The sequence below is a fragment of the Delphinus delphis genome, chromosome 8, assembly GCF_949987515.2.
Source record: "Delphinus delphis chromosome 8, mDelDel1.2, whole genome shotgun sequence".
NCBI classification, from domain to species: Eukaryota; Metazoa; Chordata; class Mammalia; order Artiodactyla; family Delphinidae; genus Delphinus; species Delphinus delphis.
Window position 1 is genome coordinate 50,516,771 of NC_082690.1, and position 16,465 is coordinate 50,533,235.

The following is a 16,465-nucleotide window of genomic DNA, read 5'->3' on the forward strand; positions in this document are numbered from 1 at the left end:
ATTTTCTGTTCCTTCTTTCTAGAGTTCTTCCCCTGGCTGGCTTCTTCAGGCTTTACCCCCAGTGCCACCTCCACAGAGAGGCCATCTATGTTAGTTTCTTAGGGCTGTTGTAACAAAGTACCACAAACTGGGAGGCTTAAAACAACAGAAATTTATTTTCTAACAGTTTTAGAGGCCAGAAGTTCAAAATCAAGGTGTCGGTGTGATTGGTTCCTCCTAGGGAGAATCTGTTCCATCTCTCTCCTAGCTTCTGGTAGTTGCTGGCAATCCTTAGTGGCTTGCAGTTGCATAATTCCAGTGTCGTCTTCTGTCATCACGTGGCTGTCTTTCTTTTGTATAACTGTGTCTTCACATGGCCTTCTCTTTGTATCTGTCTCTGTGTTTCTTCTCTTCTTATAAGGACACCGGTTATATTGGACTAAGGGCTAACCCTATTCCAACATGACCTCATCTTAATTAATCATATTTGTAATGACCCTATTTCCAGATAAAGTCACTTGCTGAGGTTCCGGGAAGAACATGAATGTTGGGGGAGACATTATTCAACGCAGTACACTTTCCCTGACTCTCAATTTAAAGTAGGCTGCATTAGTGGATCTATATCTATAAACATACTCACAAGTTATTTATTTCTAGCCATTGGTGAGCAAGGCACTTCATTAGACCACATTTCATGCATTGTGCTCAATTCTGGGCACACCATCCATGAAAGGGAAGATAATTGAACTAGGATGTGAATGGGGTTGTGAAGATTTTAGAAATCATGTTATATGGGTAAGAACTGGGGTTTTGCTCAGTTGGAGAAGAGTAGATTTGGGAAGTCATCACAGCCCTCTGCAGGAGGACCATCCCTTCAGAGGAGGGGGAATACGGACGATTGGATTGTAAATTACATACATACACAGGTCTGTATCCTGTACTTGAGAAGTATGGTTTTGCCTTTTTGGGGGTGGGGGTGGGGGTCTTTATCGTTTTACCTTTTACCAGATACCAGCCTCCATCTCTTCCATCATAAAGGAAGAAAAACATTAGTTTGTCCCCCTCATCTGCGGTTTTCCTTTCCACAGTTTCAGTTACCTGCAGTCAACCTTGGTCCAAATATATTAAGTGGAAAATTACAGAAATAAACAATTCATAAGTTTTAAATTGTATGCTGTTCTGAGTAGTGTGATGAAATCTCACGCCTTCTGCTCTGTCCTGCCAGGACCTGAATCATCCCTATGTCTAGCGTATCCACGCTGTATATGCTACCCATCTGTTAGTATAGGAAAAAACATAGAATATATTCCCTTTGTACCCACAGGGAATTGGTTCCAGGACCCCTCTGCGGATACCAAAATCCACGGATGCTTAAGGCCCTTATATATCGTACCATACAATGGCATAATACAGTTGGCTCTCTGTATCTGTAGGTTCTGCAGCCAAATATATGGGTAAGAATATGGAGGGCTGACTATATTGGGTTTGCTGACTGTATAGGGTTCAGCACTACCAACAGTTTCTGGCATTTGCTGGGGGTCTTGGAATGTACCCACCATGGATGTGGGGGGGATTACTGTATATGAGTTCTGGCAAGATTTTTCACTTTTTAAAATGGAATAAATATAACATAGTTTAGATTCCCTTGCAATTCAGCAAGCAGATTTCAGCAGCATTTGCCTGTGATGGAGAGGACCTCATGGCTTTGGGTATTCATGGCTTTGGGTATTCATGGCTTTGGGGATGCATGGACATCAGGGATGACCTCAGCTCCCTTGCCTCCTGTTCTCTGTCACAGCCTCTTTATGAAATTCCTATCCTAGTTTTATCTAGCCATTAAACTTCTCTACTCCTGTCCTGGGTGGTGGATGTCTGTTGAAGCAAACCCACAACTAGGTAGATTGTTGTGCCTGCAAATTTAGTCTCTAAACTCAGGGATCCTATGGAAGGCCTGAGCATCAGTTCCTTCTTCCATGCTGCACTTTCACCTCTATCTTCAAATCATTGCCACACTATGCCCTTTTACTCTCTTTTAGTAGATAGCCTTGCCCCCTACTTCAGTGATTAAAAAACTTAGTTGTTGTACGAGAGGCGTTTTAGCCAGAACCCCGTCAGTGTTCTCCTTTTCCACCTAGAGATGTAGTTCCTTCTGTACCCATCTGTTTCCCAAAGGAGGAGGGGTTCCTCCTGTCCAAATCAAATCCCTCCATATGTGTCTTGACCTCATTTTCTCCTGTCTCCTCAGAATCTCCCAGCATCACTAATCCCCCTCTCACCTATAGTCTCAACTATTCCCTCTAATCACTTTTTGCCTTTGGGCATTATACCTCTACCATGTTTCTTTCTTCTTCATAAAACTCTTTGTGGAAAAACGTATCTTACACATTGCTCAAATCGACATTTTGCAGCACATTTGGGTGTACTGAACACTAGTATGCTGCTGAATGATCCAGTATAATATACATTTTACAAGAAGCTGTCATTCAGGTTAAATAACTGTGCACTGCCAGAGAGCCACAGGTTTAAGTCCTTTACAGCCCTAAAAACTGTGACTATAACCCTGTCACAAGGTCATACCTGACCTTTTAGGTTATATACTTCAGTAAAATGCTGATTAGTCCTTCCCCTGCTCCTCCACCTAGATGCTGGCCTTTTGTCTATATTAAATCTTCCTGTTTCTCCTCCCAGCAGAGGGCATGCAGTTCCTGGTTCCTCAGCAGCCTGGATAACGCTAAACTCTTGTGAGTCGGGTTTAGGTTTTATGCTTGGGTTCTTCCTCAGGCACGTGATTTGTCACTGGGCAAAAGGCACATCTGACTACAGCATTCTGCAACTCTTCCAAAGCCAGTAACAGACCCATGCAATAAATGAATCCTCACAAACTTGATCGTGGGAACTTTGATTTCTATTCTCATTGCTTTGAGTCATGCTGTTCTCTGAAGCTGTGTTGGGTTTATTTTAATACCATCTGCAGAGCTAGGATGTATGCATGCGTGCATTTATTCTGTGTATGGTCACTGATCTTCTACCATGTGCCAGACATTATTCTAGTCACTGGGGACTTAGCAGTGGACACAACAGATGAAAGTCTCTGCCTCATTAAGGCTCTATTTCTAGCGTACCTATTTCATTCACTGTTGGTTTAGAGAGGCAATCTCAGATTTCAGTTAGGTTTCTCTTTATAGGGAGATTTTCCTATGTACATCAGGTGGCAGCCTGGTGAATCTAATCTCATCTCCCATCTCTTCTCCTCATGAATTATATATCTTCTGCCACAAACAACAACAGTTCCTGAATATGCTTGTTCTGCAGAGTTCCTCATGCTCCCTTTGCTTGACATGCTTTTCTGTACTTGGAAAAATTCTTGTTACTCTTCTGAGTTCACCTCAGATATCACTTCTTTGGTGAAGCCTTGCATGATTCCTGCAGGTCGGAACGTAACTTCTAAGCTCCCACAGCACTTTGTATATAGAACTTAAACCATACCATCTTGTGATTGTTTATTAGTATGCTCATCACTTTTTTTACATTCAAAACTTGAGAGATTGAATTGTATCTTACTCCGTTCTCCTTCCTAATGCCTGTCACTAATGAATACTCAATACACATTTTTAAGTGAAAGAAAAAAAAATTTTTTTAAACATATTTATTGGAGTGTAGTTGCTTTACAGTGGTGTGTTAGTTTCTGCTTTATAACAAAGTGAATCAGCTATACATATACATACATCCCCATATCTCCTTCCTCTTGGGTCTCCCTCCCACCCTCCCTATCCCACCCCTCTAGGTGGTCACAAAGCGCCGAGCTGATATCCCTGTGCTATGTGGCTGCTTCCCACTAGCTATCTATTTTACATTTGGTAGTGTATATATGTCCATGCCACTTTCTCACTTTGTCTCAGCTTACCCTTCCCCCTTCCTGTATCCTCAAGTCCACTCTCTATGTCTGTATCTTTATTCCTGTCCTGCCCCTATGTTCTTCAGAACCATTTTTTTTTAAGATTCCATATATGTGTTAGCATACAGTATTTATTTTTCTCTTTCTGACTTACTTCACTCTGTATGACAGACTCTTAGGTCCATCCATCTCACTACAAATAACTCAATTTCGTTTCTGAGTAGTATTCCATTGCATATATGTGCCACATCTTCTTTATCCATTCATCTGTCGATGGACACTTAGGTTGCTTCCATGTCCTGGCTATTGTCAATAGAGCTGCAATGAACATTGTGGTACATGACTCTTTTTGAATTATGGTTTTCTCAGGGTATATGCCCAGTAGTGGGATTGCTGGGTCATATGGTAGCTCTATTTTTAGCTTTTTAAGGAACCTCCATACTGTTCTCCATAGTGGCTGTATCAATTTACATTCCCACCAACAGTTCAAGAGGGTTCCCTTTTCTTCACACCCTCTCCAGCATTTATTGTTTGTAGATTTTTTTTTTTTTTAAGAAGATGTTGGGGGTAGGAGTTTATTTACTTATTTATTTTTGCTGTGTTGGGTCTTCGTTTCTGTGCGAGGGCTTTCTCTGGTTGCGGCAAGCGGGGGCCACTCTTCATCGCCGTGCGCGGGCCTCTCACTGTCGCGGCCTCTCTTGTTGTGGAGCACAGGCTCCAGACGCGCAGGCTCAGTAATTGTGGCTCACGGGCCCAGTTGCTTCGCGGCATGTGGGGTCTTCTCGGACCAGGGCTCGAACCTGTGTCCCTTGCATTAGCAGACAGATTCTCAACCACTGCGCCACCAGGGAAGCCCCTGTTTGTAGATTTTTTGATGATGGCCATTCTGACTGGTGTGAGGTGATACCTCATTGTAGTTTTGATTTGCATTTCTCTAATGATTCGTGATGTTGAGCATTCTGTCATGTGTTTGTGGGCAATCTGTATATCTTCTTTGGAGAAATGTCTATTTAGGTCTTCTGCCCATTTTGGGATTGGGTTGTTTTTTTTGATATTGAGCTGCTTGTACATTTTGGAGATCAATCCTTTGTCCGTTGCTTCATTTGCAAATATTTTCTCCCATTCTGAGGGTTGTCTTTTCATCTTGCTTATGTTTTCCTTTGCTGCGCAAAAGCTTTTAAGTTTCATTAGGTCCCATTTGTTTATTTTTGTTTTTATTTCCATTTCTCTAGGAGGTGGGTCAAAAAGGATCTTGCTGTGATTTATGTCACAGAGTGTTCTGCCTATGTTTTCCTCTAAGAGTTTGATAGTGTCTGGCCTTACATTTAGGTCTTTAATCCATTTTGAGCTTATTTTTGTGTATGGTGTTAGGGAGTGTTCTAATTTCATTCTTTTACATGTAGCTGTCCATTTTTCTCAGCACCACTTATTGAAGAGGCTGTCTTTTCCCCGTTATATATTCTTGCCTCCTTTATCAAAAATAAGGTGACCATATGTGTCTGGGTTTATCTCTGCGCTTTCTATGCTGTTCCATTGGTCTATATTTCTGTTTTTGTGCCAGTACCATACTGTCTTGATTACTGTAGCTTTGTAGAATAGTCTGGAGAAAAATTTAATATAAATGTGATTTAGTATAATATAATTTACATATGACTATAGTGAAATAGAAATATAAACATCATATGTACATAATACGTGTATCTTAAAGGAAATCTTAAGTGTTTACAAATCTATTTGCTAATTATCTTATAGGTATAGAAAAATGCACCATCCTAAATCCAGAATCCTCTCATTCTCTTTTAGAGTGACTTTCCCCCGCAAGGGTAACCACTAGTCTGACTTCTAACAACATGCATTTTGAACCCTGACTTTAAACTATGTGAATATATCTTTATTTAAAAAGAAAGATGTAAAATAATTGACATTTTTGTATCTCAGGTTTTTTTCATTTAAGAGTTTGGACTTGAGATTTAAGTTCCCTTACTGTCCTAAAATTTTATGTATCTAATATTTAAAATCTAACGGTTCAAAAAAGAAGAAAACCTAACGGTTCTCCTGCTTTACTATTGGATTGGCCAAAAAGTCGTTCGGGTTTTTCCCATAACACGGAAAAACCCGAACGGACTTTTTGGCCAATCCAATATTTATACAACAGCGCCCTCTGACGATGTAACATTTACTAAAATTTAGATATTTAATAATTGCAGTGACACTTTATCTCTAATTTGCGAGCTTAAAATGTGCTCAGGTAATTCTAGTGGTACAGAGCTTCCTGAAGCCACAGGAAGTTATTGATCGTGTGGTGCTCTCACAGAGCTGTTTAGCCAGTAGATGATGCCAGAATTTTCCTCTGCTGAAACACCTGACTATTGTTGGACAAAACATGTTATTTCTTGATTTACTGGAATGTTTTAGGTGTTCTTAAGGGCAGGATATCTTCACCTTTGTTTTAGTAGAGCAGAGAATATTTTGATGTCATAGAATTTTGGTAATTTAGAATGGGATTCTCCTTTTGGGGTCCAAGTCTTTGGTCAGGGGAAAGGAGGCTTCCTGAACACTGTAGAATTGTGTTGAATCCATTTTCCTACCAAGTATATACTATTGAGAATAGTATATACTGTTTTTAGATGCTGTTGTGGTATTTATTTATACCACTATTGAATTTATAATAGCTTCTCTTATATTTTCTCAAGCACTGGCTTGATATAACACGATATAAAGTGTCTATGAGAATTTTAACATTAACAAGAGGACCTTTTACACAGAAATGTGGGGGACCACATTAGGAAGATTTGGACTGCATTCATTTAATAATTATTTATAAAGTATCTGTCTTGTACAGGGGCACTGTGGTAGCTATTGTGTTCTTGCCTTTCTAACAATTCATTTGTAGGTGTAGGAAGCTGGATAGCCAAACTTTTTCCACAGTGGACTCTCTCATATCCTTTTATTCCCTTCCCAGTTTGTTTTATCTTTAAGTAAATAATTTATATCTAAGAGTTTCTTTTTTGAGACTAGGAGCAGGTTACAAATAATATACAGAAGGAAGGAATACAGTTTTCTCTCTTATATTAATATGGACAGAAAGATGTGTGAAGATATGCAGCATCTTATTACATAGAAGGATGATTTCACTTGAAGGTTATCTCTGAGGAAACTTCCACCTTCCTTGTTAAAATGGAAACTAGACCTGCTAAGGTTGGCTATAAAGGGAGCATCCCTGTGGGAAGGGAATGACATTCCTGTTTCTTGGATTCACCTTCCTCTTGGAGAGACTTGTGATTCTTTTCCTTATCACCACCACCACTCTCATCAAGGGATACTGTTTCCCTTTTAATTCTTTTAAGTCAGATTTACTCTCCAATCTTTCCTGGTATCTTTGTAGTACAGATGAACAAAGGTAGAACGTTCAAAAGATTCTTGAAAGGTTCTGACATAATAAAGTAGAAATAAACCTAGTCACCCATGATCTGACTCATAAGATATGGCTTGCTCTCCCGTCTTGACCCAGTTCTGTGGCTACTCCGGGGTGAGGGACAACTTAGTAGGACCCCACTCATAGGACTTTTCTCCAACTATAGACCCAGATCCTGCCTAAACCCCACCTTCCTTTCAGGTTTTGGTTCCTTCTTTGACAAATTGTGTCCTTCTAACATGAAGGTGTCTACCCCTTCAGGGGAGATCAAGCTTGCCCAGAAACAATGTCGGTCTCCATTTAGGAACTCTAATAGAATGTAATGCCATAATTCCATAATTAATACAGGGTACATACATCAAATGGAAGAAAGAACATCTTATTTCATTTTAACATCTCTGGATTAGAATTGGAGACCAGAGAGCCCTCTTTCAAGGTGCTTTAATGTATTGGAGGTGTGAGTCTATTTTTTTGTCTTGTATATCTCTGAGTATACTTTTCATATGTTTAGTAAAATTTCAATTAACTATTATCGTATATCTGGGTATGTAAATGAAACCAACTGTATACTGAGTTTCTTAAAACTAAAAGCTACTAAGAGTCAACGTGATTTTTTTTTTTTTATCAGCAGCCTGATTAAATGAGTTAAAAACAATATAGTAACAATTCTTGAGTCAGGTCAGTGAAAAGACCATATGCTTCAGTATAACTGTTAGTATGTATTTGGGGATATGTACTTCATTTTGCAAATGAAGATACTCTAGTGTCCCCTGCTGAAGGTTGCAGTTTGTAGCCAGCCCTATCTGCCATAGTGTGTTACAGTGAAAAAAAGCAGGCTGGATTTTGTCAGAAGTAGGATTGGGTAGTGGATAAAGCACATGAAAAACAATTGTATTTGACTTTTATTTATTAGTTATATTACCTTGGACAAGTTATCTGACCTCTCTGAGCTTCAGTGTCCTTATTATGTAAGACTGGTATAATGAACGTGCCCCCAGAGGGTAATGGGGAAGATGGTGAGGTGATTTGTGTAAAGCACCAGCACAGTACCAGACACAGAGCAGGTGCTCTGTGTTAACCCTCACTCCAAGTTGCCACCAAAACTGTTTCTAATAGATGTGATGTTCTTACAGGCTTTTCTGGGTGTAAATTTTATTTTTGAGCAGTTTTAAAGTCCAAATAGTTATTTTTGCCACAATAAACTATTTAAAGGATGTTGTTCTCTTTATTCCTTCTTGCCTACCCATTCTCATGGATCTCTTTATCCTCTACAAGGTGAAGAAGGGGAGCATCTCTTGGAATTTCTAGGACCACATTCTAGAAAGGACTGCTGTGTGTGACTAGAGGTGTTTTCACTTTTTGAGGTCATGCCTGTGTGGCTTTTACAGTGCTATTAATTATTTTAGTTATCTCAATACACTAAATTGAAAAAACAATTAAAAATTCCAGGTTTGCCTCTGACTTGTAACCTTGACCAAGGCACTTGACCTCTTTGAGTCTGGTTTCTTCAGTTGAACAACGCAGATCAAATGGCTTCTACGCCCCTGTCTCCTTTTATGTTGTGATTTATAAAATCTCTGTTCAGGAGCACAGGACTGTAAGTGGCGTGCAGGCCTCAGTTCTCAACAGCAGAGGGCATGCTGCACCTAGTATGCTGGGTCATTAGGTATTGGAAAATATCTATAGCTGTGTAGCCCGAAGTTGATATCGTTGATAATTAGGAAGAGTCAAGAAAATTCTGCAAATTAATGTTTTGTAAATGATATTTCACTGCCTCTTTCTAGCTGTTTAATATTTAGATGAAGCACTCAAGAGATAGGAGATTTTGACATTCTAAGGGTATGTCCTATAATTCTGTGAAGAGCTTCATCACTCTCTGCCTTATTTACCCCATCTAAGTACTCCATGCTTAGGATTGGTGTGCAGATGGGATGGAGTGGAGAGCTAACATTCACTGAGCATGTATTATATACCAGGGACTATACCTAATACTTTGGATATGTTTTCTCTAATCTTCACAGCAATCCTTTGAGTTATGTGTTATTATCCTTATTTTATATAGGACAACAGTGGGGCTCACAGAGGTTAAGTGACTTGCCTGAGGCCCCACAGTAGGAATTCAAGTTTAGATCTGTTGACTTCTAACCTGCTTTCTTTCTGTCATACCAGAGTTCCACCCGCTTTTCCCCAAGCTAAACAGTTAGGGATTGCTAGGAGCAGGAGTGCCCTGAGAGCAGCCACAGAAGGAGGTTTGGCTTTCTCTGTCTAAAGTTCTTGTGGCTCTTGTAATTCTAGATACAGGCTCTTCCTCTGGCGAGAATTTTTTCACCATATACATTTAACATGATATATACAAACACATACCCATGTTTTCAAATTTGAAACCTTTAGACTGTATTATTGAAATAGGTTTCTTGGTGGGCTGCTTTTAAAGGGAACAGTGATATCTCATTTTACAAGGCTAGGCTCTAAAGTCAGTGGGTAAGTTGAAAATCACTATGGCAGAATTATCTTTGAGAATACCAGGAGAAGGCGTCTTGTTAGAGAGCTGTGTACTTCCTTCCTTTAAGTCCAACACAGCTAGTCCTTCCTCCTTTGTTGAAACAGATGATGGTTTTTCCTGTTGAGCTTCAAATGATGCAGTTGGCTTGTATTTAGGGGCCATGTTGGGTGGTAATTCACATCTTTAAACATCAGAGTTTCATTCAGCATACTGAGATGCTTACATATTAGAAGTATTCTGAAACCTAGATCAAGAGAAGGAATAGCAGATTCTTGTCTTATTTGGGGGCTTATGCTAACTCATTGTTCTCAAAATGTTAGCTGTACATCAGAATTACTTGGAGGGCTTGTTAAAACACAAGTTACTGAGTTCTACTCCCCACAGTTTCTAATTCAGTAGGCCTGGGATTCAGCCAGAGAATTTGCATTTTTAACAAGTCCCAGATGAAGCTGATACTGATATCTAGGGACCTCATGTGGAGAAACACTACTAATTTGAATGGAAGCAAGTGGAATCACTTGTCTATCTTCCCTTCACTGTTTGCCTGTTTCTCTTGCTCTTTTTTACTTTTAGCCTTAGTGGGTATAATTGAATTAGTTTAAGTTAAATCAAGGAGCTGTGGCTCAGCTAATGCTTTATCCTGTTGCTTAGTTTACTACTTGGCCTAGAACAAGTACTTGGCCCATTCAATAGATGCTTGTTGAATAAGTGACTGAGAGAGTTAACATATGTCATGGGAGGGGTTTTTTAGCACATGGACATCATTATTATATACCTGTTCCATACAGACTGCTTATTTTACTGAAAGGTAGATAGTCTTTATATTAGAATAGCTTGTATTTTAGGACTATATATGGTGATGATTGTGGACATTGGGATGTGTGCATTAGGTGCAGTTTTGAGAAACTTGCATTTTGGGACCTCTGGTATAAATGTGAAGTATGCATGTGTGTGTGTGTGTGTGTGTGTGTGTGTGTGTGTGTGTGTGTGTGTGTGTGTGTGTGTGTGTGTGTGTGTAGATGGAGTGGATGCAGGAAGTTCCATCTGTTTTAGAACAGCCAAGGGAAATCTTACAAGATCTGGATTAGGTCAGAACCAGCTCCTGCCCCAGGAAGGCTGGAGCAGTACTGGATCAGCCTATGTGTGCCCCAGAGCACCCTGCATTCTCACTCCTGTCCCTCCAAAGCACTGAAGAATTCAAACACTATGACCCTAAAGGCTCAGTGGGCTCTGTACTGTTGGGTAACTCTTTAAATTCAGATAGTTGTATATGAACTTTACCATATTATAGGGTTTAATAATTGTATTTTTTAAATGGTGAGTTTATTAAGAGAAGGGTGAAAAAGCTCAAAAAATATATTTAAAGTGCAATGTAAGCTTAAAATTGTGTCATTCTGACATGTTTTATATTGTATCTCACAAAGTCTCAGTATCCAGTGTGTTTTTTTCTCTCAGTGTAGATTATATTTTTTCCTTTAAATTCATTTTACTTTTTTATGCTGAAGTATTTTCAAGTAAATTATAAACTGCATGACGTTTTCTCTCTAAATCCTTCAATGTACAGCTGTAGAAAAAGAAAAACATTTTTTTATGTAGCCAAAACAATATGATCACTCTTAACAAAATTAACAAGTCCTTAGTCTCACCTAATACCTAGTCCATATTTAAATTAACCCAGTTGTCCCTAAATTGTCATTTATATCTTGTTTGTTCAAACCAAGATACCATCTGGAATCATGCATTGCATTTGATTATTATGTTCCTTAAAATTTATTTAATCTAAAACAGTCCTTTTATCAGGATATTGCCTTGCCTTTTTCTTGTAAAATGTCTTACCTTTGGATTTGTCTGATTGCCTCTTCAGAGTATCTTCAGTTTGTTTTTCTACCCTTTGTATTTCCCAGAAACTGGAAATTAGATCTAAAGACTGGACTAAGCTAGAAGTCGAACATTTTTGGCAAGAATTCATCATAGGTGAAATGTGCTTTGTGTTGTACCATGTGAGGAGATACATAATTCCTGCTCACACCACTATTAGTGATGCTAACTTTGATTACTAGGTTAAGGTGATGACAGCCTGATCTTGTGACAGTATTCTCTATGGTATTACTTTGGAAATAATATGAATGTTCATTTTCCTGTCATCCATTCTCCTAATGCTTTTAACACTATTTGGTAATTCTTGCCTGAATCAGTAACTTCACTAGGGTTTGCCAAATATCATTTTTCTAATTCTGTCATTCCTTCTGCATTAGCTGACATTTGGTAAAACAGAGCTCTTTTTCATCAACTGGGACTATTTGGTACCCTGAAATATAATTCTATTGGAAAGGCAGGTTAAATGTTGAGTTCTTTACTTTTTTATTTACAACTTCTAAGTGAGGAGTTGGTTTAATAACTTAAGTGGTGGCGAACGAATATTTTTCTTGCTTTTTCTTTTTTGATATCCTTATGGAGTAATGGATTTTCATGAATTGAACGTTTCAATCAACTACAATCATTATTCTTATGTTCAATTTGTTTTATGTTCAATTTATTAAAACTTTAGCCAATGATAGTCCTTTATAGTTGTCTCCTATATTTGTTAGATATAACTCCATTAATTTTTGAGTGCTTCCTTGCACAGGAAGATGCATTGGTTTATCTCGTAGCTTTCTTGTCCCAAATGTCAGGCAGCCATTTCACTAACAAGCCCTATTCGTTTTAGTGGGGAATAGTATTAGATACCAAAATCCTGGCCCTTGGAATGTTAATTGTTATTGGGGTGACAATGTTTATAGACCTTTTCAGTGGTCTGTTTAGTCCTTGAATTTTGATATTAAAAGTTTCAATAATGAAAATTCAGGTAGTAAGGAATGTCTGTATTTTAAAAATGAATAGGTTCCAATTAATAGGTTCTACTGTTTCATTCAATTTTAACATTATTGTTTTTAAGTAGCTACTTGATTTTATAATTGTATCTTTTGTGTTACACTGAAAATCTTGACCACCAATAACATTGCTTTATCTTAAAATATAAAGAAAATAATTTCAAAATAACAATATCAATATTACTACTACTAATGAAACCAAGTGAAGTTTAAATTTTTTTGTGATTTTTGTAGCATAGATTGATTTTAATGGAAGAATAAATATAAATACTTGTTTGATATTTAATTACTTTCCTTTGAAATATGTCTTGTCTGTTTCTTTTTTGTCATAGGTTGATCATTTTGGATTTCATACTGATAAAACTTTCAAACAACGGTACCTAATAGCTGATAAACATTGGAAGGAAGATGGTGGATCTATACTTTTCTACACTGGTAATGAAGGGGACATTATCTGGTTTTGCAATAATACGGTATGTGCAGATTTGTGAAACTCTGGGCTCAATTTCCTTTTTATTATCATCAACTGGAAAAAATCTTTTGCAGTATATATGACTGAGTATTTCTGTATTGTGAAGTTTTTTAAAAAATAACAAAAAGATAAACTCACGAATAATAGAAAAACAGAAAAAGTACATGAATAGGCAGTTCACAAAAGAATAAATACAGATATCCAACAAGCCTGTTCAGCCTTAAAGAATTACACATGAAAAGAATGAAATACTGTTTTTGGACAATTGAATTTTAAAAGATTTAAAAAAAATATCCCAGCTTATTTAACGATTGAACAAGGATATGAGGGAAATGGGAGTGGGAATGTTATGGCATATAGTTTATTATTATTATTATGGTCTCTAGAATGTGAACACAAGGGCAGGAATTTTTGTTTGTTCAGTGTTGTATGCTCAGATCCAGGACTGTGCTAGGCATATAGTAGGTACTCAATAAATATTTGTTAAATGAATGAATTAATAAAATCTAAACAAAGCCAGTGCAAATAAGAAAAAATAATACAAGTTTGATTGTCAAATAGGAATGGACAAAGGTAAAACTGTAGCTGTATTTTAGCTTCCCTGTTCTACCATTTTTCTTATATTTGTGAGGGTAAAAAAGTGTAGCTGTTATCTTGCTTCCCTGACTATATATTCTGTCATCTTTTATAGTAATGCTTGAATCTGTTAACAAAACTTAATTTAGGAGGACACATGGAAGGAAGAAATTTTCCTTTTTAATGTTCCAGAGCTAAGACTAGAAAATGGCAACTTTCTACCAAAAAGCTAGTCTGTGAACTACCTTAAAGTGAGGACTGAATCGTATTTTCTCCACTGCCAATGTCTGGCATGGTGCCTGGTATTCAGGAGGTCTTAGTAAATGTTGAACTGAACTGCACTGAAAGCAAAGATATGAACCCAATTATACTGTGTTATCACATTCCACATTTCTGATTATTTCCTTAGGAATGCTAATAGTCTAAATATGTTAGTTGAAAATAAAATAATTCCCTAAGAGCTGAGATCCTAGATATCTGTCTCTCTTAGATGAGTGACAGATGAAATCAGGACTTACTTTCCATCAGATTCCTGCTCTGTTATTCTGTGAAACAACTGAGGCTGCCTTGTCTCCCTTTCTCTTTCTAATGTGATTTCTCTTTTATGCCAAGGCCACGGGGCAGCTTCTCCTATCCAGTTATTTTCCCAGCTCCTGTTCTTTATCATAGGTAGGCAACTGTTCCTGCCTCCACAGACCCCACTGCTCTGACAGGCACTGCAGCATAATTTAATAAGACTTGCTGGGAATCTCTGACCTCTGAAGTGGTAGAAAGGAAGAGCTACTCAGGGTAGGAAGAGTTCCAGGTACCTGATAGAGGCAGATCCTAGAAGGACAGATCTTGACCCTTTCCCAGCCCTAGACACACCTTCCTTTACATACTAAAATGTTTGGGTTGCATATTTACATATTCTGGACATTTATTTATTGAGAGGTAGTATAGCATAGTGGTCAAGAGTGAAGATGTCAGCCAGTGATAAGATTTGAATTCTGGTTTTACCACTATGCTTTATGACTTTGAGTAAGTTTCTTATTCTGTGCCTTAGTTTTTATATATTAAACGGTTATAATAATGTCTAGTTAATTGAGTTGTTATGAGGGCAAATAAGAATTAGGAACTTAGAACAATGCTGACACATAATGTTATTTAATATTAATATGTTACATGGACCTCTTTTGAAAAATAAAACACCCTGAAATAGGTGCAGGTAAATAATCAATACAGTTGCTTCCTCTCAAACCCTGAGGTCAACTCCTCTGGCTATTTTGATGGATGATCCTTACCCTTAAGAAGTTCATAGTCTGGTAGGGTCAGACACACATGTAAGCAAATATTGCAGCAGAGTAATAGAGATCTATACCTAGCACAGTGGTGTTGAGCGGAGGGTGTGATCAGTAAGCCATAGTGGGGACAGGCAGAGGAGGGCATCTTGAGCTGGTGTTACAGAATCTGTAGATTCATGGCAGGGAATGAGCAAGGTGTTAAGAGAGAAAATGGGGGTTATTGAAACCATCACAGATATCAGGTTAAATTCTCTGTCCTCACATGCATACAGCCCTTTTAATTGTTCATTTATTGGTCAAGACAAACAAAAAAACCTTAGAGGTTCTTAGTCTTTGTTAGGGAGCAACAGCTCATTAAAAAGCAATAATGTACACAGGGAATGACAAATCTAGTCGATTTGTCTAGATCGAGTGCGCTAAATCTAGTCGATTGAAGTTGGGCACCTAGAATGCTTTGTTAAGAAGGATTCTGAAGGCACAATTTGAGGTAAGTGAAAAAATGCAATGGTTGATTAATGACCAGCATTATGTGTGGAAATAAGGAGGTCTTACTGCACTTGATGTGGTTGTGTTCTGGAGCCAGATGGCCTGTGCTTGAATCTTAGCTCTGCCACTTTCTAGCTGTGTGACTGTCACAGGTTATTTAAACTCTTGTGCTTCAGTGTCCTTGTCTGTAAAATGGGTATAATCAAAATGCCTATCTCTTAGATTGTTGTGATAATTAAGTGAATACATATAAAGTGTTTAGAAGAGTATCTGACAAGTTGTAAGCACTCAATTAATATTAGCTATGGTTAGCTACTATTTATCTTCATGTAAATAAGATTAACCTAAAACCCAAGGGAGTCCAATATGTTTATTTGTATTGTTCTCTTTCATGTTATAAATAAAAGTTATCTGTGAGTAGACAGATAACTTAGTTATCCACAGGTCTTTCCTAGATTTTTTGGCACACAGTGCAATTTGAAGGCTATTTTAGACATAATGTTGATTCTGAGGCTAGAGTGTCAGAATAAGGAGAGTTGGAATGACTGATAGTTGAGCAACTTGGGCTTATTTTTAATTGTTTCACTCTAATACAGTGTGAGATTGATGTGCAACAGTGAAACAGCAATTATATTGTTTACCTGTGGAACAAATATGAATTGTGCAGCTTCTCAGAGAACTCTTTTTGGTCCATTTCATGAGTTGCAAAGAGATTCAGACTTTTTTTCACGACCTGATTTTATCCTGTGAATTTGTAAATTCCTCCTAGGGGTTCATGTGGGATGTGGCTGAGGAACTGAAAGCTATGTTGGTGTTTGCTGAACATCGATATTATGGAGAGTCCCTACCCTTTGGTGCCAACTCCTTCAAGGTAAGTGTATTTTCTACTTTTAAGTTTAGAACATTTTCTAATTACATGTCCCACTGTAAGAAAGAAATGATAGCTTTAAGTTGAACTGCCTGAAATTTCAGTAATTTGTATTTAA

General features: G+C 37.9%; 1 protein-coding gene across 7 annotated transcripts in view; it reads left to right on the plus strand.

The window, feature by feature from the left end:
* PRCP (prolylcarboxypeptidase) overlaps positions 1-16,465 on the plus strand; it is a 73,329-nt gene that overhangs the window by 26,451 nt on the left and 30,413 nt on the right. For all 7 annotated transcript variants that reach the window (XM_069540927.1, XM_069540926.1, XM_060018194.1 and 4 more), the window contains exons 3-4: positions 12,995-13,135; positions 16,249-16,350. In XM_069540927.1, the coding sequence (XP_069397028.1) occupies positions 12,995-13,135; positions 16,249-16,350 (243 nt within the window). The remainder of the gene's footprint in view (positions 1-12,994; positions 13,136-16,248; positions 16,351-16,465) is intronic.